Source organism: Megascapheus bottae, chromosome 1, assembly GCF_031878675.1.
Source record: "Megascapheus bottae isolate mThoBot1 chromosome 1, mThoBot2.hap1, whole genome shotgun sequence".
Lineage (NCBI taxonomy): Eukaryota > Metazoa > Chordata > Mammalia > Rodentia > Geomyidae > Megascapheus > Megascapheus bottae.
The window spans coordinates 16,188,359-16,216,180 of record NC_143509.1 but is presented as its reverse complement, the minus strand read 5'-3'; the positions used below and the strand labels follow the sequence as shown (position 1 = coordinate 16,216,180).

Below are 27,822 nucleotides of genomic sequence, written 5' to 3'. Positions count from 1 at the left end.
CACCTATGTTTTCATTAAGAGACTTGGTAAATTTTCTTTTTTTCTTTTGACGGTCATGAGGCTTGAACTCTGGGCCTGGGCACTGTCCCTGACCTCTTCAGCTCAAGGCTACCTACTACCCTACCTCTTGAGCCATAGCACCACTTCTGGTTTTCTGGAGGTGAATGGAAGATAAGGGTCTTATGGACTTTAGTGCCCGAGCTGGCTTTGAACCATGATCCTCAGATCTCCGCCTCCAAAATAGCCAGGATGACAGACGTGAGCCACTGCACCCAGCTTACCTTGGTAAATTGTATGAGCCTCTATGACCAGTCAGCAGAACTATATTTAACTATAAAATTGACAAATGAAAAATTTTTAATATTTGAAAAATATGTGTTTCCAATAAACTATTTAAGATCACAGGACTGGCCAAAAAAAACCCTAACTGCTAAAACATACATACACACACACACACACACACACACACACACACAATTTATCACTATCTTCCATTTTACTTAACCGTCTATGGCCATGACCATTTTCTTTTTTCCTTTTTCTCACATAAAATCTCAGCCTAGCCACAGAGGCCCAAAATGACCTGGAAAATTAAAGTTTATTTTTTCTGGCAATGACAATGTGTGCTTGGAAATATAAAACTGTTATTCTGAATAAATTTCAAAGTTCCAAAGTACTACAATTACTTTGGTGAAACAGGACAAAATGAGCTGTTACTGCTGGGGAAACGGACTGGTGTCCTGGAAAGAACAGTGTGCTCTCTGACCCTGCCTCACCACTTCTGGCTGCAGGAAATAACTCTGGTCTCTATTTTGCTTTTACCCTGTGCTAATAAAAATCTCCTGCAGCTAAAGTCCTCTTACAAGTATTCATTTTGTCACCATTTAAAAAAAAAAACAAGAGATCAAGCCTATACCAGTAAGGTAATGGGTTTTTTCCACCAGATTGTGGCTGTTATTAGACCTCCTGTTAAGTTCCCTAGCAGAACAGAATAAGGAAATTTGCTCACTGGCTCTCTAAAAAGATGACTCTGAAAGTCTGTAAAACAGATTGACATTCGTGAGTGGAAAAGGCAGTTACTACTTGGTTAATCTGTGAGTTCTGTGCCCTAAATCCACACTGTGCAGCATTTTGCTTGCAGAATGCTGGATGAAAATTCTAGAAACACTGCTGAGATCAGAGGGTAGGAACCAGCTCAGCCAAGAGAAAGTGCAGACATAGAGATACAGTCTAAGTACACCCAGAATAAAATGTGGAGTCCAGAAGGAGCAAGAGGAACAGGCGTGTCCTGTAGACTTCTTGCACATTTTTCTGCCACGAAAGGAGACTGGAAGTTTAAGATGTGTGCTCAGTCAGAAGCTGGGAAAAAGCAAAGAGACCCAAGGAAAGGAAGTCAAGATTATCTTATCCCTTCCCCTGACAGGTCTGCTCTGAACAGGTCACCCAAGGGATTTCACAATCTGGGCCTTCGAAGCAGCCAGTCACTTTCCTCCACATTGCCTGTGGAGGTCATCTTCTTCACCTCTACCTTCCAAAGCTCCTCTGTTTACTACTATTCATTCATTTTGTTGTTGGTTCAGTGTGAGAATCACATACTAATATATTCACCATCCATTACCACATGGAGAAAGTACAGAGGAAAGGAAAAGTCTCTCCCTGTTCTCTCACTGATTTCTACATCAACTCTCCTGAATGCACACCGAAATGAAAAGGAACCACAACAGGAGCATCACTGGATAGAGAAAGCACACAAAGCAACACAAAAGGTTAACTGAAGAACAAGATAGAATGAAAGGGGAAAAAATGCTTTGCAAGATCGATTACTAACACTGATCTACCTACAGTCTTTTTTCCCTTCCAATAAAGAAATAGAACACATTTTCCAAGTCATTATGAAAATAAATATCCATTTTTCATCATCTTAAAATGAAAGAGTTCTGCTAATTTTCCCTCACATTAATGCCAGCAAACAGAAATATTGGTGATTTCAGAAACTTTAGATTTCGGAATACATGCGCGCATACTCATGCACACAGGCACAAGCAGGCAGGTAGGCAGCCAGGCGCGCACGCGCGCGCACACACACACACACACACGGAGTATCCAACCCTAAACACAAACTTCACTTATATTTGATATATGCCTTACACAAATAGCTGGAATATAATTTTACACAATTGTCAAATAATGCATCAAGTCAAGTTTTGTGGTATGGTGTGAGATATTCATATCATATCACATTGACATTGAAAAATGTTCCAGATTTCAGAGCATTCTGGATGGCAATCTATATATCCAAACAGTTACCATGATGATTCTGTAATTTACACAGTGGATGAAATAGATACACTGCCCAATCACTAGGCAATAAAAGTGTAAACTACAGACAATGTAAATAAACACAAGGAAGATATATATGAAAATCTTTTTTCAAACTGCTTTTCTAAAAGCTGTGGGATGCCTACACATGCTATACATGTTTTATAACCAAGCACCTAGAAAAGTACACAACACAAAAAGGCAAGCCAAATAGTTTTGAATAAGTGCACCTAACTTAGGTCTGAAAAAGCACATGGCTGCACTTTTCTAAATACATGGCTACAACCAGCAATGTAATCCAGTGATGTGGGTAGGAGGTGCAGAGAGCTGGGGGGCTTTCCGGGTGTCCTCATTTGTGCACAGCCTGTTCAGCTTCCTGTCATTACTGTTTAAACTCTTGACTGTACAGTGATGAAATGTTTGGCTTTAAACAATTTACTTCTAAAAACTTCAGACAAGAGAAAACTATTCAACAACTCCATAAATGCCTTATCAAAATAAATACATATTTTATGTACTCAAAACATTGAAGCAAGCCAGGTGCTGGTGGCTCATGCCTGTAACGTTAGCTACTCAAAAGGCTGAGAACACCAAGGACATGGTTTGAGGGCAATTGGGGCAGGAAAGAAAGTCTGTGAGACTCTTATCTCCATTTAGTCACTCAAAGGCCAGCAGTGGTACTGTGGCTCAAGTGGCAGAATGCTAGCCTTGAGTAAAAGAAGCTTAGGGACAGTGCCTGGGCCCAGAGTTCTAGCCCCAGGACCAGCAAAACAAACAAACAAAACAAAATAAAAAATCATTGAAACAGTTTAAATCCTTTAGCCTGGCCAGCTTTATTTTAACCAGGAAGCCCAGTTCCTTTGGCCTGGTACAACTTGATCCCAGTCTATAGAAATGGCCAGCTCTGGTTCTAACTCTGCCTAAAGCTGTCCCTTGACCTTGCTGGTATCCAGGAGCCCTTCCTCCAATTTTCCACTCTCACTCCACAGTCCGCTGAGGAATTTTTATGTCCCAGCAGGAATGGGTTCTGATGTACAGGTGTTATTTTATTCCTTGTGCATCTTTTTCTTTTTGCCTTATTTCTTTTCATGTGTATCATCATTCATATTTCATTTATCTGTACATAAACTAAAACATAGAAGGAAGTCAGGTTGGACGGAAAGAAAGCTATTCTACATCTTCAATATATATGAGCACTGTTTCAGAATGAGTAAAAGCACAGCTGAGCTTTCTCTGGGCTCATTATTTTACATTGGAACATTTATTTTAAGGTAAAGAGGATCGATATAGATTTAAAATACTCTTTCTGCCATATACAAGGCCATCTAAATATACAACAAACAAGCTGACTGAAGTGTGGCAGGTGCAGAGGAGGAGCCCAGTAGCGGAACCTTTTTGAACAACTAACACGTAGTTTAACAAAATGAATACCAGGAAGCTGAAACAGTGTGGTCAGATAAGGGAGGATCTGGTCAAAGGAAAGGGGAATGAAGAGAGGAAACGTGGGCAAATAGAGTCGTACTACTCAGTGCACACACATGGAAATGGAACCAGGTAGCTTGAGGGCATGGGTGGGGCAGGGAGAGACTGGGAGAAAAGGATGGAAGGGGAGACCCTGATCAAAACACATGGGACTCATAAACTGACAGAGTTGAGCTGAAACCCTTTAGCAGTTTCCTTATAATTCCTGCCAGGTTGAAGTTCACATACATCTGGAGGACAGCCAGTATGAACAAGCATCAAGGCAAATCAATGACATGAGAAAAGCTATTAAGCAACCCATAGCAATATGCACAGTGGACAAAAGCCCATCTGAGAGTTGACTGTAATTTTCCATTTAAAATGCAGTACACTTGGCCAGGAGTTTGGCTTACTGGTAGAGTGCTTGCCTAGCAAGCACGAAGACCCAGGGTCGATTTTTCAGTACCATGTACATAGAAAAAGCCAGAAGTGGTGCCAAGGCTCGAGTGGTAGAGCTCTAGCCTTGAACTGGCCAAAAAAAAAAAAATGCAGTGCAGTTGTGGTTCCTTAAGGACTGGCTGCAGGGTGGCATGTGCTCAGTGTTCACAATGCTTCTGGATGGCCTGGGTTCCTTCCTCCTGTCTCAAATGAACAATGACTGGTACTCTCATTAGAAAGCCCGGATGGCTAATGACAGCTAAGGTGTGATATTTTAACTCACAATTCAAGTCAATCATCTTCAAAGAGATAATTTAACAATTATTCATTTGCCATATAGGAATTCTTCCCAATGCAGATTCTTCATCGTGAATTAATTTCTATCCTTCTGCCCATTGTAATTACAAATGCATTGAAGAGTCTGTGGTTAAAATAAATGTAAAATCTCTAAACTCACTCTTGTACACTCTTGTACACTCTTGTACATGGCATGCTACAATAATGCATTTCAGCCTCTTACCTTTTGAATTTCTTCAGGTAAAGCATGCATGGGGATGTGACGATCCATAACTCCCAAAAACATTCAGCGCTCCAATGCAAAATATTCTAAAAACATTGAGGGCAATGATCAGAATTTATATAAGAAAACCCAACAGTTACAATGCTAAAAATTCTTAGCATTTGAGGAGGAAAGGCACTAACATTTGTTACATTGTCATCAACTCAGTATTGGAGGGCTCCATGTGGGTTTCCTCAGTTATTGAGCCAGTGGAAAAGGAAAGACACACAAAGAGACTGATGAATTATGTGCAGTACTTTCTATTTTGTCAGAACTGTACAAACTAATAGTAATTTCTCTGGTGGTTTACTACTATTATTTGTTTTGTAAACACAAAAATAACTGTAAAATTCTAAACAAATTCAATTATTTCAGCATATTAAAAAGAACCAACACAAGCCAGGCACTGGTGGCTCAAACCTGTAATCTTAGCTGCTTAGGAGGCCCAGACCTGAGGGGCATGGTTGAAGTCACCCCAGGAAAGGAAGTCCACTGAAACCCTCATCTCCAACAAACTTCTCAGAAAAAGGCACAAGTTGCACTATGGCTCAAATAGTAGCACTAGCATTGAGCAAAGAGGCTCAGGGACAGCTTCCGGGGCCCAGACTTCAAGCCCCAGGACTTGAAAAAAATAATCAGTGTGTTAGCCAGGCATGAGTGGTTCATATGTGTAATCTGAGATAGTCAGGAGGCTGCAATTCAAAGCCAGCCCAGGCAGAAAAGTCTATGAGAGTCTGACCTCCAGCTGACCATATAAAAAGCTGAAAGTGGGGGCTGGGAGTCTGGCCTAGTGGTAGAGTGCTTGCCTAGCATGCATGAAAACCGAAGTTCAATTTCCTCAGTACCACATACTTAGAAAAAAGGTGGAAATGGAGCTATGGCTCCAGTGGTAGAGATCTAGCCTTGAGAAAGCCCAAGGACAGAGCTCAGGCCCTGAGTTCAAGCCCCAGGGTTGGCAAAAAAAAAAAAAAAAAATATATATATATATATATATATATATATATATATAAAATAAAAAGCTGAAAGTGGAGGTATGTCTCAAGTGGCAGGCTCCAGCCTTGAGCAGAAGGGCTCAAGAACAGTACCCCGTCATGAGTTCAACCTCCGGAACACACACACACAGACACACGTGCACATGCACACACATTTATCCTGAAAACCTGTAAGAAAGAAGTACAAAATAGAGTAGTTGGGCAGATGGTAAGAGCAACTGTGGTATCAATGCTATTTTAAATGATGAAGTATATTTACCAGATCAAATATAAATGCAAGCAATAAACTTTAGTCATTAAAACGTAAGAAACCAAGTGTCAAGTTGATCTAAGATGAACACCTATATATAATGTTACGTGGATAATTTAAATAAATTTTCTTTTTCTAAGGAAAATAATCCAACATAAAAGTGTATCACCACTTTCACAAACTGCAAAGGATGATTATGGTCCAAGAAGTTTGCATGTAAGAAAGCAGAACCTGTTGAAATTAAGAAAAAAACGTGTTGAATTGTTTTAAGGAGGAGCAGCAGCAATGGTTTCCCTCATTTGTAATAATTAGTATATATCTAGGACTCTCCTAGCAGATGATTATAATAGCTTAAAACCTAGGTACACAAGGTCATATAGGATGAGACTAAATGAAAGGAACTCTAGGATATGGAAACAAGAGCTTTATCATGTATGATTGCTGTTCTTAATGTATTGTTATTTTTCTTGTTTTTGCTCTTATGGTTAATCTCATATAGTTACTGTATCTGACTTTGTTACCTAGTGTATTGTATATGTTTGTTTATTTGAAATAGGAAAGGGAAGGGGGAAAAACAAGCTGATGGGGGGAGGAAAATGGGAACAAAAACGTGATAAGGGGTATCAATGTGTGAGAAGTAATGTATCTACTAAGGTAAGTCATGTAACTGATGAATGTAACTCTAACCTCTCTTTACATTATCCTGATTATTAAAAAAAGAATGGGGAGCAGATAAGGAACGTAATGGAGGGGTAAGGTAATTGAAATACTTATGGAGTAAAAATATCCCAATGAAATCCCATTTGTACAACTGATGAATGCTTAAAAAGAAAAAGATAAAAAAACAAACCTTCCCTGTGGGAGATAAAGATAGAAGGAATAGTGACACTATTCCTTTTCTTTAATTAAAAAAAGGGGGACCTGGGGTATGGCCTGTGGTAGAGTACTTGCCTAGCATGCACAAAGCCCCAGGTTTGATTCCTGGGTTCTACATACACAGAAAAAGCTGGAAGTGGTACTGTGGCTCAAGTGGTAGAGCAATTGCCTTGAGAAAGCCCAAGGACAATGCCCAGGCCCTTGAGTTCAAACCCTAGGACAGCACAAAAATAAATTAATTAAATTAAATAAAATCAAGGGCTACGAGTTTGCCCTAGTGGTAAGAATGCTTGCCTAGCATGCATGAAGACCCAAGTTCACATAGAAAAAGCCAGAAGGGGTGCTGTGGCTCAAGTGGTAGAGCTCTAGCCTTGAGAAAGCCCAATGACAGTGCTCAGGCCCTGAGTTCAAGCCCCAGGACTGGCACTCACTTTGTTATGATATATTGAATTTATTTGTATTTGGTTATTTGAAATTTGATAGGGAAAGGGGGAAAACCAAGAGGGGGGTGCGATGGGGGGGAGGGTAACGGGTACCAAGACATGTGAAAGGGTATCAATGTATGTGAATTAATGCACCTTCTATATGGCAAATATCATGTAACCCTTTTATTAATTAGACTAAAAAAAAGAAAAGTTTACCATTTCACAGCCAAAAAAAAAAACCCCAAAACAGTGAACTGGCTATGGGTGTGGCTCAAGTGATAAAGAGCCTGCCTAGCAATCAGGAGGTCTTGCGTTCAAAGCCAGTACTAAAAAAAAAAAAAAAAAAAAAAAAAAAAAAAAATCCTCTCAAATATAGAGAAGAGCAGCTAGTCTAACTCCATGAGTAAGGGGGCTTTTTGCATGTAAGAAGCTGGAACGCAACAAACTCAAAGAACACCTGCACGCAATTCCACAGCAGGAAAGAGGCCTGACCGCCCTGAGTTTGAGTTACATCCGCTGAGCAGTCTCAGGATCCAGGAAAAGGTGAACTCTTTGGGGTAGGGCTGGGGTGTCAGTGAAGGCGGTGAGCATGAAGAGTTGGTCAAGACAGGACTAAGACACAAGTAATAGTGGCATGATTTTGTAAATTGTGCAAATCACTGTGAAAGGATTCCTCATCCTGTGTCAGCACAAATGCTTCTCATTTCAATGAGTTAAAAGAAAACAAAAACAAATCCAGAGACAAAGTGTTTTTGGTAAACATTAACTGAGGTCAACCATGGGGTTAAAGTAATTAACAATGTCAACATTGGCCTAAATGACCAAGTACCTAACAGGATGTTTGGCAGCAGGAGTAGTTTTTCCTAAAATTACCAGCTAAATTTCCTAAACTTGATACTTTTCTAAATTTACCGCCTAAGTTTCCTTAATCAACCATAAATATATTTGAGCATATACATCTGAGTGACACTATAAACGCAGGCACCTGTCAGCATTCTTTTACTGGACTAGCCTGAGATGAAGGTATCTGTTCAATGGGATCTGAGTTCAGGGCCCGATGTTCCCTAGGCTGGCGCTTTGCCATAGGCCATGCCCCAGACCTGCTTTGGACTGGTTATATTGGCCCATGTGAGTCTTGCTGGCTTGGTTCAGGTAGAGGTGGGAACCCGAATCCCCTGCATCTCAGCCTTCTGAGTGGCTAAGATTACAGGTGTGAGCCACGGGTACCTAGCTGGCTGGTTGTTACTGAGGAAAAACTTAAAAACATCGTGTCAAGCCAGAAAACTTCCAAAAGTACAGAAATTATTTCATTATTGGGGGGGGGGGAGCGCTCAAGCAAGCGAGAGCGAATTCCAGCCTTTCTGAAGACTCACCTACACAGGAAAGAAATTGAGGAAGTATTCAGAAACTTGTAATGCTTTTAAGAAAACAGAGGTTTCCCTTTTGGCAAGGGACCACCTTGAAACTTGATTTATTGCTGCTGTCTATCTGATCCCAGTCCCTCACATGGGTACAAGGAGGGTCCAGCTGGTGACCCTGTGAGGCTTCAGTGATTCCCCCTATTGGCCTCCATGGTTCACTTCCCGCCCCGACACGGAGGTCAGGAGCACCCCAAGGGCCATTCCCCAGACAAGGGGGAGGCCAGGAGGCGGGAGTTCCAAGTCCAGTGTCCTTCCCAAAGTAGAGGGGTCAACTAGAAACTAACTACAGGCAAACTGAAATCGGCCCCGTCCTCATGCGGGCTGTGGGGAATGAGACCAGGCCGAAGAGGTCGAGGAGGGCACAGGGTTGGCTGACAGGGAGGGGGCAGGCAGGGGGCAGAGGCCGTCGAGGCGGGCTGGGAGGTGAAGGGGGGGTCGGAGGCCGTGGGGGCGCGGGCTGGGAGCCCGGGGAGGCGTGAGGCTCGGAAGCGGGGGAGGTAGGTGGGGGTGCGGTGCTCAGAACCCTAGGGGGCCGGCGGGGGCCGCGGGGCTCGGAAGCCGAGGGCCCCGGAAGCCGAGAGGGCCGGCGGGGGGCGCGGGGCCCGGAAGCCGAGGGGGCCGGCGGGGAGCGCGGGGCTCGGAAGCCGAGGGGCCCGGAAGCCGAGGGGGCCGCAGAGCCTCTCCCCGGCCCGCGGCGTCCCCGCTCGGGCGCCCCGCCCCGGAACCGCCGCCGGGGGAGCGGGGGACGGGAGCTGAGGGGAGCCACGGCCTCTCACCTACACGTCCCGTCCGCGGGCGCGACGCGGCTGGCCCGTCTCCCAGGCGACGGCGCCGCACGTTGGTCTGGCGTCAGCGCGCGGTGACGTCACGGCCCACGCCGCTCCCGGCGCGGAGGCGGAGCTCCCCCGCGTCCCGGCCCGCGCGCCGGCCGGAAGTGGCAGGCAGGCGGCAGGGTCGCGGCGAGGCTGTCCCTGACGCCCGCGTGAGCGCGGGGCGGGCGCCGCGGGGCAGCGCTTTCTCCCACGTGCCTGCCGGGGCGGCGGGGCCCCCGTGTGTCAGGAGCCCGCGTGACGCGGACACTGGGACCTGAGATGGAAGCCAGTCCGGGCTGGAAAGCCCGTGAGACTCGTCTTCAGTGAGCCAGCCAAAGGCGGGAACCGGCCGCCTGTCCCCTCCGGCTTTTCCCGCGAGCCCCAGGACACGCGCCGGGGCCACGGGCAGACGGCCGGTGCTGCTGGGGGAGGAGGCGTGTCCACGCAACCGACCGCGTGCACTGCGCCCTGCAGGGCTGCCTCCAACGCCTGCCGTGGGCTCAGACAGGAGGTGTCAAGCGGGGAAGATTGGCACTTGAGGGGCGGACTGAAGAAAGGATTAAAAACAGACCGCAGAGGTCAGCCAATTAGGGAAGCACAAAGAACTCGCCCCGCTGCTCGCTGTTCGTCCCCCTCGAGTTCCTTTGGTGAACAGAGAAGGTAGCCCCGTTCTCATCTTGTAACAATGGGTGTGTAGGTAAAGCACACACCAGAAAACAGCTCATCCGCATACGTCAAGTGCATACCTGAAGCGAGATCACTGTGTTCCGAGGCTCGCTTTACCGGTACAGTCACGTATTACTGAAGGACTTGGGGGAGGCTTGTTCTTCCCGCGTCGTCCTGTGCCCAGGCGAGGCGAGATGATGTAGCCCATTACACACCTAGACTAGATGGTGTGCGGGTGTGTATGCATGTGTGAACATTGCACACATGTATATGGCATACCATACTTATATGTCTCTTGGGCATAATGAATAAATAACCTGAGATTAACACAAGAAAAGCAATGTTACAATCAAGAAACTGCATGATGCTCATGCCACTCCTGTTGTTATTTTTGGTTTTGAGACAGGGTCTCAGTAACTTTGCCTTGGCTGACCTTGAAATCCTCCGGCCATTGCCTCCCTAAGTGGCTGGAATTACAGGTGTGCGCCACATGTTCTGCTCAGATTACCAATTTTACAGTAAACCCAGGGGCTCTGCCAACGAGAGCTAGCTCCAACATTATTTTCTTCCTATGAACTTACCACAACCACACAGTGCAATTCTGTCCTCTCCAACATTAGAACAAAATAGTTGCAAACAGGCCCCCAAGGTTGAACCACAGCCTCCATTGCTATTTCTGGGTTCCATCCAACACCAAGGGCAGAATTTTTTAAAGCTGAGCTTTACTAAGCTCTATTTGCATGACACTTCATACAAAGTGTCACTTAATTATGAATTCTTAAAACACAGACCTTTTACATTCAACCAAATGATGGCAGCGTGGCCCAGTGTGTGTGTGTGTGTGTCCTGAAATGTGAGGACAATATGGGAACACTGCGACAATATGGGAGCATGGCAGTGTGCTTGGCTGCCCTGAGAGCCTAAGTGAAATCACCTGGGCCTCACAGAGCGAGGGCTGTCAGTCAGCCTGTCCCCAGAGGTACCAGTCTACTGTGGATCAAAAACATATGTACATGCCCCCAAAGCAGTGAAAACATAAACTTCTGAAATCCTAACTTTGTCTTCAATTTCCTTTTTCCTTCACAGCTTCCAGTGTTCCCACAAGTTCAGCTACAGTGCACTACTTGCTTTGTCTGACTCATTCCAGCACATTTTGTTTCCACCAAGATAGATTCCACCCCCCCTCCCCCCCTTGGAGCTTTTATTTTTAAACCTTTGCCTTTTTTTTTTAAGTCTCTATCAATGTGTAATGTTTTATAAAGCTGCTAGGTGTATTTGAACCCCCAACTAAATGTGCAGTGAGGTTAGTTCGACCACAAAATACTATTTGCAGCTGGGCACTAGTGGCTCACACCTGTAATCCTAGTTATTCAGGGGGCTGAGATCTGAGGATCACAGTTGGAAGTCAACTTGGACAAAAAAAGCACATGAGGCTCTAAGCAAGAAGCTGAAAGTGGAGGTGTGGTTCAAGTGGTAGAGTGTCAGCCTTGAGTGAAAAAGCTAAGAGACAACACTCAGGTTCTGAGTTTAAACTCCAGTACACACACACACACACACAATAGCTTTAGGATAATTGAAAACAGCATAATTTGTGTTAGTTGATGTAATATATTTAAATTTTTTCAATGTGTATTAATGACAACCTAAAATAAAAATTGTTCAAAATGCAATATTACCAGCAGGGAATGTGTCTTAGTGGAAGAGTGCTTGTCGATAAATGTATGAAACCCTGGGTTCAATTCCTCAGCACGATACAGAAAAAGCCAGAAATGGCACTGTAACTCAAGTGGTAGAGTGTTAGCCTTGAGAAAGCCCAAGGACAGTGCCCAGGCCCTGAGTTCAAGCCCCACCCACAACTGGCTACATAGGTAGGCAGATAGACAGATAAATAGACAGTGTATACAAATATTTGAGCCTCGCATTCTAATTATCAGTCTAAATGTGTGTTTCATTAGCTATTTCTTCTAATATTAAAAAAAAAAACATACCTATCAGAATCAGCAGAGCTGCTAAATCTCTAGAGGAAAGGCCAGACTTCATTGGGAACCTAATACGGATTCTGCAGCCCTAGAAGGTTCTTGGAATCTACACCTAATGACCGATGTCCCATTCCCTTTCTGGTCACCACACATGAAGGACAGTGGGGTAGAAGAATTCCAGGAAATAACTGTCTTTTGGCTCCCCCCCCCCAGCTGCATGCCGATCCTTGGGCCAAAGCAGGCAGCGGGTGAGTCACCTCCAGCCTCTCCACAACTGTGGGGCCTGGGGACACGAGGCCGCCCATGACGCCTCTCTTTCTCATCCTGCCTCCGGAGTAGAGGCAGAAGCAGGGTCCCGAGAAGAGCCGTCCTGGCCTTGGAAGGAAGACCTGTGTGCTGAGCAGGCCAGGGAAACAGACTGCAGCTTCACTGGAGTGAGGGTTGAGCCCGGCAGCCGGCACTGGACGTGTAAAGCGGGCCTCTCCCCCTCGGGTGTGAGGAGGGCGGTGTTCCAGAAAGCCCAGCCCTGGGGAACTGCCCTCTGCACCTTCCCTCTAAAACATCAAACTGCGTGTCATCAGCCATCACCGCGGACCCGCCGAGTGGCAATAAGAGGGAGGCGACCCACTCCCCCAGCGAAAGCCTGAATGGCGGGCGGCAGAGGACGGGGAGGTGCTGGTAGGCCCGTGGCCGTTCCCGAGGTCCCCCCCACCCCGCTCGGTTCGCAAAGCTGCATCCAGGCTCATCACCAGTGGGAAGCTCGGCGGAGAGCACTGCCCGCCCGTCTTGAGGGCGGTCACCGTCGACACATCTTCTCACCGGCCGCCCGCACGTCCGGGAAGCTGGGGGCCGCGGCTGGCCAGGGACTTGGGGCCCCGTGGAGACGCCCACCGGGGGCCCAGGCCGCGTCCGTGTAGCGTGACCGCCCCCGCCCGCCCCCGCTGGGCTGTGGCGCGGAGCCCGACGCCGCCCGGCCGCACCTGCGCCTCCCGCGGGGCGACGGCTGCCTCCGGCACGGAATGCGTGCGGCCGCCGGTTCCTGGGTCACGCGAGCCCCGGCCGCGCCACCCCGTCCCGCCCCCGAGCTCCCGGCCCCGCCCCCTGACAGCCGCAGGCCCCGCCCCTCCGCCCGGTTTCGTGCGCCGGGTGGTTTTCCCGGTCGCCTCCAGCCGCCCTCGCGTGCAGACTCGGCCGCCTAATCCGGCGAGGAATCCCGGAATCCGCCCGGCTCCGACTTCAGGCGAAGGGTGATGCCCCCGTCTAAAGCCGGAAAGTTAGTCTTGCCGGTGCTCGGCCTGCGGCTCGCGGGAGGAGGGGAAACACGAGGGGCAGGAGAAGAGCCGGTCTCGCCCCCTACCCTCCCTTCGGGGCGCGGGGTACGGGTAGGCGCGGCCCTGGGCCGGGGGGCCCCGAGCATATGCGGACGGACGCCCGGGCACTTTGGGCCGCTGGGAGAGGGCCAGACTCCTGCGGACCGCTGTGGACCGCCGTCTGGAGGAGAGGCCGGGGCCGCGGGCGCATCCGCACGCTACGGCGCGTGCAGGGGAGGCGAAGGGAAGCGCATGTCGTGCGGAGCCGCGATGAGATCAGCTTGAGTAACCGCAGCGGGCGCCGGGCTCCAAAGGGCTACGAGTCACGCAGCCGCCGCCCGCCGGGTGCACGCTCTCCCCGGCGCCCTCCATCTCCACCCCCGTGCACGGGTGCACGCTCTCCCCGGCGCCCTCCATCTCCACCCCCGTGCACGGGTGCACGCTCTCCCCGGCGCCCTCCACCTCCACCCCGGTGCACGGGTGCACGCTCTCCCCGGGCGCCCTCCACTTCCACCCCGGTGCACGGGTGCACGCTCTCCCCGGGCGCCCTCTACCTCCACCCAGGTGCACGAGTGCACGCTCGCCCCCCCGCCCTCCATTTCCACTCCTGTGCACGGGTGCACGCTCTCCCCGGCGCTCTCCATCTCCACTCCGGTACACGAGTGCACGCTCTCCCCGGCGCCCTCCACCTCCACCCCGGTGCACGGGTGCACGCCCTCCCCGGGCGCCCTCCACCTCCACCCCGGTGCACGGGTGCACGCTCTCCCCGGGCGCCCTCCACCTCCACCCCGATGCACGGGTGCACGCTCGCCCCGCCGCCCTCCACCTCCACTCCGGTGCACGGGTGCACGCTCGCCCCGCCGCCCTCCACCCTGTGCACCGCTGTGTGCTGGGTCTGGGCGCCCTCGCCCCCTGTTGCGCTAGACGCCCCCCAGGCCCCATGCGCCGGTGCACGCTCGTCCTGGGCGGCCCGGGCTTGGCCCGGCGCACCCCGTTCACCTCCCCCAGCACTCTGCCCGGGTGGCCCGGGCCGCCTGGGGGGTGGACCCGCCTTTTCCGGGCGGTGGCCGCTGGGGACTGATGGGGGCTGGGGACCCTGGGAAGAAAACTGCAAAATCCAACTTGCAGAGTTAGCAGCAGGCTGAACTCTATTAGCTAATCTGCTTTGGAGACGCACGCTGAATACCCGCCGGGTGAATCGGCCAGTCCTGATTCGGTGCCCAGTAGGTAACTTTAAAAACCACTGTGCCATGGAACTCAAAAGTCATTAAATGGAGCCTTTAGCTGGTGGTGTTTTAACAATCTGTGCACACGGATTCCATATGCGCGCGTGAAATTTAATTTATATACTCAAGTCTGGAGGCATGCTTTGGAGAGAGGAATAAATGTGAAGTCAGTTGAGTCAGAGTGCAGTAAGACTGCTTAAAAAGGACAAATGAACTTGGAAAAAACCTGCAGCCTTTGACAGGAGGAAAGCATTACATTCATCTTTTCACCATCTTGAACATCTTGGACTAACTCAACAACTACACAGAGGAAATTTCTAATTAGACAAGAAAAAAAAGACCCAAACATAAAGCTACACCAGCAAACATTTGAAAGGGGAAGAAAAAGCCATATTTAGACACGTGGGATACTTCTGTATCATGAGAAAATCATATCTAAGATTCTGGTATTTATTTATTTATTTATTGAGCCAGTTCTGGACTTGAGCTCAGGGCCTGAGCACTGTCCTTGGACTTTCTCAAGGCTAGAGCTCTACCACGTGAGCCTCAGCACCACTTCTGGCTTTTTTTTTCTATGTATGTGGAACAGAAGAATTGAACCTATCAGTGGGTATGTTGCTATGAAACAATTAGGATTAATTACCAGGTACAGGAAATCTATGCATTTGGAGACTTCTTTTTAACAGGTTGTAATGTTCCTAGCATGTGAATTCAGTAAAGTGTGGAACCCCCTGCTTAACAACGCAACACAGACTAGTATGTGAGCCTACATGCTGGGCCTGGGCGCTGCCTCTTAGCTTTTTCCATTCAAGTCTGGCATTCCTGAACCACATCCATGCTCCCTGCTTTTTGTTGGCTCATTGAAGCTAAGAGGCTCACAGATTTGTCTACCTGAGCTGGTTTCTATCCATGATCCTCAGATCTCAGCTTCTCAAGTAGCTAGGATTACAGGTGTGAGTCACCAGCTCATTGCTTCAGATTCCTGTTTGGAATCATGCCCAAGGAGGGCATGAGTGAGTTCACGTGTAGGCAGTACTCTCCAGTGTTTAGAGCTTGAACTAGACAAGCTTGAACTAACAAGCCAGCTGTGCTGGAGGTAAGGGCAGCCTCTCTTGGAGGGGGTGATGGGGTTTGTCCTTACCACAAGTGCTTTGAGGTCTTTGGGGACTGGCTGTAGTTTGTTCACTTACTGCAACTGATACACCAGCACTAAAACAACTTATGCATACAATTTCAGAAAGCAGTAGGCTCCCTGTTTTGTTTTTCCCATCTGTCTAGGGTTGTTTGGTTTGGTTTGGTTTGGTTTGCCAGTCCTGGGGCTTGAACTCATGGCCTGAGCACTGTCCTTGGGCTTTCCTCAAAGCTAGCACTTGAGCTACAGCACCACTTCCAGCTTTTTTTTCCTATGTATCTGGAACCGAGGAATCAAACCTGGGTCTTCATGCATGCTAGGCAAGCTCTCTACAACTAGGCCAAATCCCTGGCCCCTGCACACGGTTTTTTCAGTGTTGACATCTAGTATAGGAGGTCACATCCTGATATAAAACATTCAGTTTATAGCAGCCTGGTAACATTCAAATTATTTCATGATCTGTAATAGAGATCTTAAATAATCAGTATAATTCTTTACTAACGATGCCTGTGAGCAATGGAGTTGTATATTTTTATTATACATGTATATATTTCTATGCAGATAGGATTGCTCTGCTATTCAGTGGTGTTTGTGGTGGTGCCTTCAGCTGGTAGCTGAGACCTCTGCCCTATGAAGTGCTAAGGAGAAAACAATTTTTGATGACTTTCCCCAACCTGACAATTTTGAAGGCAAGAGAACTCGTTGCTATAAATTTTCTGTTTCTGAATGACAGAAGTTCTAGGATTTGAAGTTTACTCAACACATTCGGAGACATAAGAGACTCTGCTGTTTGGCATAGTGCAGTGGACAGACCAAATCGTCACGTAATGACTCAAGGTTCTTTCTGAATGCAGGTCATCACTGTGCTGCAGGCACCTCTGTACATGTAAAAGCCTGGGCACAAGAGGTTCACACCTGTGATCCTAGCTACTGAGATCTGGAGGAGGCTAAAATACAGAGCATTGAGGTTTGGAGTCCGCCCAGGCAAAATAAGTGGCAAAAAGCTGGCCTGGAGGTGTGGTTTCCGTGGTAGATTGCCAGCCAAACAGGCCAATCAAAGTCAAAGCACAGAGTTCAAACCCCTGGTACTTGGGTGGGGTGAGGTGAGGAGAACCCTTGAGAAAAGGAGAAAGTCACAGGAGAAGAACTTTCTAGAAAGACTTATTTAGTCAGTTTTAGCTGGAAGTAAGAGGCACGTACCAATCCTCATATTTTCATGCCCTCTCTCTCTCTCTCTCTCTCTCTCTCTCTCTCTCTCTCTCTCTCTCTCTCTCTCTCTCTCTCTCTCTCTCTGTTTGTTTTAACAACCATAAAGGCCTGGTATGGTGGCTCATACCTGTAATCCTAGCTACTCAGGAGGCTGAGATCTGAGGACCATGGTTCAAAGCCAGTCCAGGCATGAAAGTCTATGAGACTCTTATCTCCAATTAACCACCAGAAAACTGGAAATGATGCTGTGGCTCAAGGTGTAGAGCAATAGCCTTGAGCTGAATTGCTCAGGGACAGTGCCCAGGCCCACCAGAGTTGGAACTCCATGACCAACAAAAATAAATAAATACATCAAACATAAATCAAGAGCACACAATACTGTTTTCCTCCTCTGACTTATTGCTACCTGCCCCACATTTAGGTTAGGCCTGCCTGTGTGCCAGTGGGTCAGCTTGCCTGCCGCATGGTAAGGCCTCATGAGGATGTGGGGAGCATGAGCTCCAGCCCTGGCTTCATCTGCCAGAGTGTACTTTGCAGCCATGTGAAGATGGGGTGTCTTTTTCTATTTGGAACACAGGCTCCATGGCACTCCTCATGGTTTCTCTCTTCTCCAGCATTCTCAGGCAACAACCTTCCACTGACATATGTTTTCCTGTTGCATTTAACAGCATTGCTTGGGAGATGGAAAGAAACAAAGGCTGAGGAAGCCAAGCCTTATCACCTTCCAAGGTGACCAAATAGCATCTCAGGGCACAAACATCAGCCAAGGCAGGATAATGCCAGGGGAAGTGTTCCGCATAACAAGAGACCAGTGCTCATCCCAGCTCTTCAGGAGGCTGAGAGCCAAGTATCAACATTCAAAGCCACTCTGGACAGGAAAATCCATGAGATTCCTATCTCCAATAAACTACTCAGAAAAGACTGGAAGTGGTAGTGTTAGTCTTGAGCATAAAGGGGCTCAAGGATAGTGCCCAGGCCCTGAGTTCAAGACCTAGGATTGGCAAAAAAAAAAAAAAAGCTAGAGCAACAGCTTGCCTTCTGAATTTTAACCAAATGAAAGAACTTTCACTTCCAACAGCACCTGGGTCATGTGACACAGTTGGACCGTGTGTCACCTTTCCAGCCAGAATCACTGGTGTGATTTGATATCAGATGATGTGACACAGGATGGATGTCTTGCCAAACCTTAGGGGTGGTCTTGGTTGTGAAGCATTTCTCTTACCCATTGCTGCCTTCTCTGGAGTCTGCTGACTTTCCATTTTGGAACAATGAATAGCAGGGTCTGTGCCATCAGGTGACAGTGACTGCTTACTCCAGACTTCTGCAGGAGAGATTCGCAGGTTGACGGCCCCACAGGACCTGACGAACCAACTGTCCTTGAAATCCCAGGTGGACAAGCCACGCCCATCTCTACCATAAATCTCCTTCTGCTCCCGAGACGGAATGATCTTTTTTGCTTTTCAATTGCAAAGACAAGGTTAATTAGATCTTTGTATGATTTGATGATCATAAAATGAGAATGTAAATGTAACTGATTAAAACATGCGAATGAAAGCAGAATGTAAATATTTAAATCAAACTTGGAGTTCATGTCAAAAATGAGCACAGAAAGGACTGGACTGAATTGATACTGTTTATTTAACTCCACGTTTTGTAGTTTGAGTCAAGCACTCCAAGTTGTAATTTAAGTGTGGGACTGGAGGTAATCATGCCACCACTCTACAAAATGGCCATTTTAGTGAAGATTCCTGCGGTGTTTTAAAATTAACTGAGCATTAGGATTAAATAACAAAAGCATCTTCTGAGCGCTACTCTTAATTTTATGAATATTTTTAAATGTTTACTTCTTTGTTCTCTTTTTTTTTTTTTTTGAGTTAGTTTTACTATGGACCCCAAGCTAGCCTGGAACTGTGCACCCCGAGCTGGCCTCTGCTTGCTGATCCTTCTGCTTCTGCCTCTCCAGGGCAGGAACTGTAAGTATGTGCACCAAGCCAAGCCTGTACGCTTCTGTGGTTTCAAAGTAGGGAGACAGATGTTAAGAGTTCAACTAAAATATTCCACCAGCTCTTTATCTACCAAAAATAAAAGACTGAAAGCAACTGTGAAACATTACCCAAGTAAGATATTTAGTAAACAGGACTTATTGCTATAGACCGGCAAGGTTAAGAAAATGTAGGAGAAAGGAAGGAACAGGCCAGACTCGATTCCAACAGGCTGTTGGACTGTTTATTAAGAAATAGCAAGGGGCAACAACCTTCCCCTGATTGGGGAAGGCTCCCCTGTTTCTCAAGAAACAGTCCTCATCTGTTGAGACTGAATCCAGCCTTTTCCTTCTTCCACTTTTCCTAATAGGTAATAAACAAATGAACTAGCATACAATAGACTGCTCTTTGAGGACAGGAGTGACAATAGATATTTGTATTGCAAGGATCATTCAATAGGTTATCACAGTTTGAATGAATATGAGAGAAATTCATCTAAGAAATGTGCTTCCCAGGCTCCCTTTTCTCTTCTGATGGATGGGTGGATAGATGGGATGGATGGGTAGATGAGTGGATGGATAGATGGGTAAGTGGATGATGGATGGGTAGATGGGTAGATGAGTAGATGGAGAGAGAGATGGGTGGATAGATGGGTAGATGAATGGATAGAGGGATGGATGGGTGGGTGGATGGATGGATGGATGGATGGATGGATGGATTGGTGGATGGATAGATAGATGGGTGGATGGGTGGATGGAAAAGTAGATGAGTGGATGGATAGGTGGGTGGATGGGTGGGTGGGTAGGTAGGTGGGTGGATAGGTGGGTTGGTAAATGGGTAGATGGGTGGATGGGTATAAGTTCTGCCTGACTACAGATATTTTACAAGCAATCAGGAAACAGGAAGTGTTTCAGAAGGGAAGCGAGGTGTGGTTTCAAGGGATTGGGCTATGTCTGCACCACAGGAAACAGCTTCCATACCTTGAGGCTAGGACCATAAAGATATCATTACTCAGCGCAGGATTCTGTTGGAAACTTGAAAAGGATCTCTGAGTTGGAATGTTGCATGAATCCAGACTTGCCTTAGGAATGCCACAATGACCCAGTCTAAGTACAGAAATTGGTGCATTTTGTAAAAATAGCAAGATTGTGGTTATCTGAGAATCAAATTCCTTTTTAATCATTACAGACAAGAACTAATGAAACTAGGAGGAACCATCCTTGACTTTTGAGAGTTTCCTTCTAAATGAATTCACTTTTGGCTTTTGGAAGAGCAAAGTTCAAATGCAGTTCCTATCTGACAGGAAAATAAGTCAGACACAGAATAGATTGTCTTTCAGACTCTAGACTGAGACAGCCATGTATCCAGGACTCCTTATTGGCTTCATTCATCCAACTTAGAACTTTTCACTGTGCTTTTGTGAGATTTTTTTTAAGTATTTGTGCCTTTGTTAACAAATAGGAATTTGTTTTTTCTAATGAAAAAGTTTTGAAATCTACTTTTGTACATACTTTCTTCTGCAATGTGTAGGGGACAGTGGGTTTTGGTCATATGTAGAAAATACTTAATAAGATGTTACAAAGGTACCTGTCAAAGTACTCAGGACCAGGGTAGGTGATTGGTTAGCTTTAGGTATTATTGTCTGAGCCTATTTTCTCATCTCAGATATGACAATGGTTTAAGACTGGTTTTCTTTTTGCTAAGTATGTGAAAAAGCCTGCCTGCCTACCTGCTTCTCTCTCTCTCTCTCTCTCTCTCTCTCTCTCTCTCTCTCTCTCTCTCTCTCTCTCTCTCCTCCTTCCCTCTCCCTCCCTTCCTCCCTCCCCCCCTCTCTTTTTCTCTCTCTTTCTTTCTTTCTTTTTGCCAGTGTTGGGGGCTTGAACTCAGGGCCTGAGCACTGTCCTTGGGCTTTCTCAAGCTAGAGCCCTACCACTTAAGCCACAGCACCATTTCTAGCTTTTTCTGTGGAATTGAATCCAGGGCTTCATGCCCACTTGGCAAACACTCTACCACTAGACCAAAATCATGGCCAAAGAACCTTCTTTCTAACACAGTTCTGGGAACGCCTGGAAACACTGAATTTATTCTCCCCCAAATCTCCAACTTTTAAAGTGAAAAGGTATTTTTATCACCCAAAATGAAAATATAGAAACCCAAAAGAAATGGTAAACATCCAGGCACTGGTAGCTCACACTTATAATCCTACCTACTCCCACCTACCATCAATAAGTCAGAGGCTCAAGAGGTGGAGCACTAAGCCTTGAGTGAAAAACCTAAGGGACAGGGCCGGGAGTTTGGCCTAGTGGTTAAAGTGCTTGCCTAGCATGCACAAAGACCCGGGTTTGATTCCTTGGTACCACATACATACAAAAAAGCTAGAAGTGGTGCTGAGGCTCAAGTAGTAGAGCTCTAGCCTTGAGAAAGTCCAAGGACAGTGCTCAGGCCCTGAGCTCAAGCCCAGGACTGGCAAAAAAAAAAAAAAAAACCTAAGGGACAGCTCCCAGGCCCTGAGTTCAAGCCCCAGTACCAACATCAAAGAAAGGAAAGGCAGAAATACTGAGTGTTATTAAAACTAACCAATAAATTTGGGGTAGAGATTAATTAACCCTAATTATACACACATTGCTAGTCTAAGTGGATTATCTTAGCTGAATATTGGAATTCATTGCTCAAAGCTAAATGCCAGTAATGATAGTAAATCCTTTTATCTTTTTTTAAAACCACACAAATGCATCAAACTTGCTGAGTCTCCAGTTATAAATTTAGATCATTTGAGCCCTGAAGAAATTTAAATATTATCAAGATCAAATTCCTTGGGCTTGACAATTACAGGCTCATGCCTATAATCCCAACTACTGGGAGGCAGAAATTGAGGATTGCAATTTGAGGTGAGTGGAGCAAAAAGTTAGACCCTATCTCAACCAACAGGTTGTTATGCAGTGGACAGTTCTGTGATGCTAGATATAGAAGGATTAAGGCTGAGGTTGGTGGCTAAGAACCTTTCAGAAAAATAACAAAAGCAAAACAGGGCTGGAGGAGAGGCTCAAGTGATAGCATGTCTGCCTAGCACATGGAACCCTGAGTTCAAATCCCAGTACTACCCTCATCCCAGAAATCAAATTTCTTGTTTTATGGATACAGAAACAAAATTCAGAGAAGGTGGCTACTTTATTCTACAAATGTGTTATTACTCTTGCTCAACACTGGCCCCTGCCTTGCAAGACACTGGCCATGGACTAAAGATCCGGCCAACAACAGGTGTGTACCCTGACTCCATGCCCATGGCTAACAGAGAGCTGAAACTGCAGCTGCCTGCACAGCTCCAGAATTAAACCGCTGCCAATGGCTGATGCCTACAACCCCATCTACTGAGGAAGCTGAGATCTGAGAATTCATCCCAGTTGGCTAAGCCAGGCTGGACAACAAATCCCTAAGAACCCTATCCAATTAAGCAGCAAAAAGCCAGGAATGGAGGTGTGACTCAAGTGATAAACTGCCAGCTTTGAGTAGGAAAGCCAGGGGAGAGTATGAGGCTTGAGTTCAAACCTCAGTACTGGCGCATACACACACAGACACACACCCCACAAGGAGAGCTACCTTTAAATCAAATGCAGACTTGGTAGTGGGCCCTAGAGGCCTCACATCATGAAGCCATGCCACGGTTAGCTAGAAGCTGAGAGTGGGGTAGAACTTTCCTTCCCATTTCTAAAGTCTTCCCACTGACTTAGCACCTGTGTCTAGACAGAGGGCATGAATAATCCAGTCCCTTCCCTCCACCCCTCTCCTTTCTTTCTGTGAGGTGAAGAGTGTGGTGAGACCAGCTGTCTGAAAAGAACATTTCATCAGCTCTGCCCTTCCTTGCCGGGCTACTCTTTTCCGGGCCCTGAGGCCCCCAGGGCGTCTTGTGATGAAGTCAAGCCATCACAAGGTGGGAGCCCACGCTCACAGACACCAGCTGCCTCACCAAGCCGTCACCCCAGCTGCGCGGAAGCAAGCTCACGCCTGGAATCCTAACGACTCAAGTGGCTGAGATCCAAGGATCACGCTTCCAAGTCAGACCCAGTACGATCCTGTGATACTTTCTCTCCAATCAGCCACCAAACCAGAAATGGAACTATGGCTCAAGTAGTAGAGCACCAGGTTAAAAAAAAAAAAAAAGAGTAAGGGACAGTGCTCAGGCCCTGAGTTCAAGCCCCAGTATTCCCTCGCTCCAACATAATTTGCCTTCAATTAATATTAACATCATCTTCAAAGCCTTGGCTCAATTTCTACAGTTCTTAAAGTTGTGGCATCCAATCGAGGACACAAAATAACCAAATGAAAAAAGTACATGAAATTGATAGAATTAGTCTATTGCAAATAAGTCTCTGTAATTTTTAGAAATCTCTTTGATTTTTCTCCTTTAAACAATATGAAGGATTGCTTTACTGAACTTATATGGTTAATTATGGCCCCAAGACTATAAAGAACTACAAAAATGGGGTGGGAGGGGGGAAAATGGGAGAAAAACATGTTGGGGTAATAATCACCCCAACAATAAAATAAAATTCTTTTAAAAACTACAACAATGTTAGCAGTGTTGCAGCTAATGATGCTTCTCATGTAGAGGTATTATTTAATAATACTTAATTACAAATACTTCTAAATATAATTGAATAATGTATAATTAATAATAGTTTACTGTAGACTTTGCACCTGACCTCGCTCTCTCGCCTAACATTGCTATGGTTGAACAACTTGCCTTCTCTGGTAGTAAATCTGGGAAAGGAAATGGTTGAAAGCAGGGAATAAGGTTCTGAGGAGACTTGGCTGTAAATTTCAACCCAAACGACTGATAAGGAATTGGGGAGGGGGTGAGGAGGGAGCCAAGAACAGGGAACAATTTCTCAAGGTGACACCTCTCCCCAGAACTGTTTCAAGGTCTTCTCTCTCTGATAAGTTAACCACATGAGAAGTGGGACACACACACACACACACACACACACACACACACACACACACACCCCTCTGTGAGCATCAGCTGGTCTAGAAATCAGCTGGTCTAGAAATCAGCTGGTCTGTAAGTCTCACAGAGATCTTGTGATCTTTCTTTCCCCTTTTCACAGTTAAGTTAGAATATCTTAGAAATGCCCATAGTAAGTGCAGTTTTATCGGGAGTAGAATGCACATGTAGCATATATAGAGAGTAATACAATGTCATCCTCCACAAAGAAGTTAACAGTAATGAGCCGGGCACTGGTGGCTCACACCTGTCATCCTAGCTATTCAGGAGGCTGAGGTCTGAAGACCACAGTTCAAAGCAAGTACAGGTAGAAAAGTCCTCCAGCCTCTATCCCTAATTACCTAACAAAATATCAGGTTGGAGGAGGGGCTTAGATGCCAGAGCACCAGCCAAGTGAGGAAGCCAATGGAGAACGCAAGGCCCTGAGTGCAGGCCAACCAGAAAATAAGTGAATAAGTGAAACCTTGCACACTCTTGTATTTGAACCATTTCTACATAGAAGCAAGGAAGCTACTCCCCCAGGTAGGATTCCACCTGCAGTTTTGTTCTGATGTGTTCGGAGTGCAATTCAAAATCTTTACATTTTCCAGATGAAACTTGAATTTTTAAAGACTACAGATCAGCATTTAAAGCAGACTGCCAGCTTAAACATATACTTACAGGCTGCTTGGCAGTTCCTGAAGTCAATAACAAAACAAATGAAGAAAATGTGTGCCCCTATTGTCACATTCTCCTGGTTTTCTCCCTATTTTCCTATTCTGTTGACTGCAGAAGCAGGTTTAAAGATAAGGACTAAAAAAAGCATTTATTTTTGTGCTGGTCCTGGGACTGTCCCTGAGCATGTGTGTATGTATGTATGTATGTATGTATGTATGTATGTATGTATGTATGTATTGTGTTCTCAAGGCTAAAACTCTACCACTTGAGCCACAGCTCCACTTTCTGCTGATTACTTGAAGACAAGAATCTCACACTTTTCTGCCAGGACTGGCTTTGAGCCTCAATCCTCACATCACAGCCTCCTGAGTAGCTAGGATTATAGACATGAATCACCAGCACCCAACTGGATGGTTCTCAAAACTTTTAAATCAGACGGACGTTGTCCTCTCTACTATGCATATGAACTAGTGGGCATTTTTTCTATGACACAGATGACTGAAAGAGGCATGGATTTTGTGGCTGCAGAGGAAGTGATACCCGCACTTACCATTCATTGACTGATTAGCCAGACCTTGAGCTGATGCACACTCATGGCTGAGCAAGGACCGGTCACCCACACAATTAGACCACGGAGACAGGCCCAGCTGAGAGAACAGGTGAGAATGACAGGTGGGGCCGTCTACACTAAATACATTGTGATTTGCTTCTGAAGTTCCAGGTGAACAGTACAAACGATGGACTGAATGAAGCAAACACAGTTCTCTACGGCTCGCTTTGCAGCCATAGACACAGCATCTATCTGGTGGTCTTGTAACCTGACCACAGTGAGATGGCTGGGAGGTCAAGGGAACCCAGAAATGTGATCTCCCCCTCTTCCATAACTCTAGTCACAAAAGCAACCAAATAAGGCAAAAGTTTAGTTCCTCAGCAAGCAGTGCATTCCAGCTAGCGTCCAGTTTCCAGACCTTGAAACGTTTGTGGTGCCAGTCTGGGGCCAGCCCGCCTTTATCTCCACCTGGAAGCCGGGTGTAGGCGTTCTTCTCTGCTTCTGCACATGATAAGTTTTCCTCTTCTTTGTGCATGCAGACCTGGCCTTGGTCTGCCACAAACATAGTTAGCCTTTGAGCTCACAAACCAACTCTTGGCTTCCTCCTGAACTGATACAGGCTAAAGGACATCTGTGTTGATTCTGCCCGCTGACTCTATGGGCCAAGTTTTCCATCTTGCTAATCACTTCCCCTCATCTCTTGCTGATTGCAGAGGCCCAGCTCCTTAAAGGCTGCTGATTCTCTTTGTCCTGCAGAATGAGCCCTTCCGTGGATCAATTCATCCCTTGCACACAGGTGACTCTCATCATCTCCTCTCCATTGTTCATTCTCTCTTCTTACCTCCTCCATCACCATCTGCCTCCTCTTACTGCCTCTTACGGCGGCCTTACGGCCTTCGTACTTTCTGGACACAAAGGACTGGACTGTTCCTACGGTCTTCCATGTTTGGTCCTGGGGAACGCGGCCAATAACTAGTATGACCGCCCATCTCTGACAGTGCCATGAGCCTGCGCCAAGCAGGATAAGTGGATTCTTCCTCAGAAGTCCAGACTTGTTGCTCTCAATAGAAGTACTTTCGCTTTGATTTAAAAAGAGAACAACCTTTCTTCTTTCTCCCAGTTGCACTTTTTGTGCGTGTTGGTGTTGGGGACTGAACACTAGGCTGGTACTCTACTATGGAGCCACCTCCCAGCGCTGGACTCCGGGGACAGGGTCACCCCAACCTCTTCTCTCCACTTCCAGATAACTAGGATTAAAGTAACACGTACTCCTATAAGTAATAAATAATTCTATAAGAATTACCTGTTAGAATTCTTTCTTCCATTTCTCAATTTCTCATCATCCACTTATTTATAGAATCCGAAGACACTGATAATAGCTTGAATAATAAAGAGAAGAATGGATGTCAGGAAGCAGAGTTAAAGCTCACCTCTGATTAATATGAATGAAGATTTCGCACAAATGAGAAAGCAACTTTTGTCATAAACCACTAACATACCAGGGTGGTTTGTTATTGCAACATGACTCAGTTTGAACAATACACTTACAGATCCCAGAAAACAGCAGTAGAAGTATTTGGGTGGGGTAGAGGAGGCATTGCACAGAGCTGGGCTCTTCCCGTAGCTCTGAACTAGGGGCAGCCCAAGTCCACATCAGCTTGAGGAGCCACAGACAATGTAGCCTCCTCTGCTCTCCTTTCTCCCTCCACATTACATCCACACAAAACTTCATGGGGTTAATGATGAAATTTACCCTGTGAGAACAATGTTAGCTGCCTTCTATACACAAAGAAATAAGGACAGGGAGAATCAAATAACTTATCCCCGTGAGAGAGTAAGTAATAGGATTGGAGGTAAATTCAATCCATCTAATAGAATCCAGTGGGAAATTGTCTGGGACAGTCCTGGGATGCAGGCGTCGAGGGCACGGCTCTCTGAGGCCATTCACTACAGCTCACCCCTGGAATCAGTCCGGGTGAACAACAGTGATGATTAGGGTGGGGCGGGGCTCAAGTGGTAGAGTACTTGCCTAGAGAGTGGAAGGCTCGGAGTTCAAGTGCCAGGACTGGAAATACAGATGTGGTATGCACACACAACATAATAGTACTCAGCTCTAAGAAGAAATGAGGGCTGGGACTGTGACCTAGTGGTGGAAAGCTTGCCTAGCAAGTACCGGGTTTGATTCCTCAGTGCCCCATACATTGTAAAAGCTGAAAGTAGCACTGTGGCTCAAGTGGTAGAGCTCTAGCCTTGAGAAAGCCCAAGGATAGTGCTCAGGCCCTGAGTTCAAGCCCCAGGACTGGCAAAAAAGAAAAAAAAAGAAAAAGGCAAAAGGAATGAAACTATGTCATTTGCAGGACAATGATCATGTTGAGTGAATTAAGTCAAGCATAGAAAGACAAATATGGGTGACTGGGAGTTTGGCCTAGTGGTAGAGTGCTTGCCCAGCATTCACAAAGACCCGGGTTCGATTCCCCGGTACCACATACATAGAAAAAGCCAGAAGTAGAGCTATGGCTCAGGTGGTAGAGCTCTAGCCTTGAGAAAGCCCAAGGA

General features: G+C 46.5%; 1 protein-coding gene across 5 annotated transcripts in view; it reads right to left on the bottom strand.

The window, feature by feature from the left end:
- Positions 1 to 10,401, bottom strand: part of Lekr1 (leucine, glutamate and lysine rich 1) — a 111,865-nt gene extending 101,464 nt beyond the window's left edge. For 2 of the 5 annotated variants that reach the window (XM_090338077.1, XM_090338085.1), the window contains exons 1-2: positions 8,694 to 8,870; positions 4,739 to 4,824 (exon numbers count right to left, since the gene is read on the bottom strand). In XM_090338077.1, the coding sequence (XP_090194203.1) occupies positions 4,739 to 4,801 (63 nt within the window). In that variant the 5' untranslated portion in view covers positions 4,802 to 4,824; positions 8,694 to 8,870. Of the gene's footprint in view, positions 1 to 4,738; positions 4,825 to 8,693; positions 8,871 to 9,517; positions 9,591 to 10,299 lie in introns of those variants that run through there. The other 3 variants (XM_090338104.1, XM_090338094.1, XM_090338112.1) reach the window with 3 other exon arrangements.
- Positions 10,402 to 27,822: the final 17,421 nt, after the last annotated feature.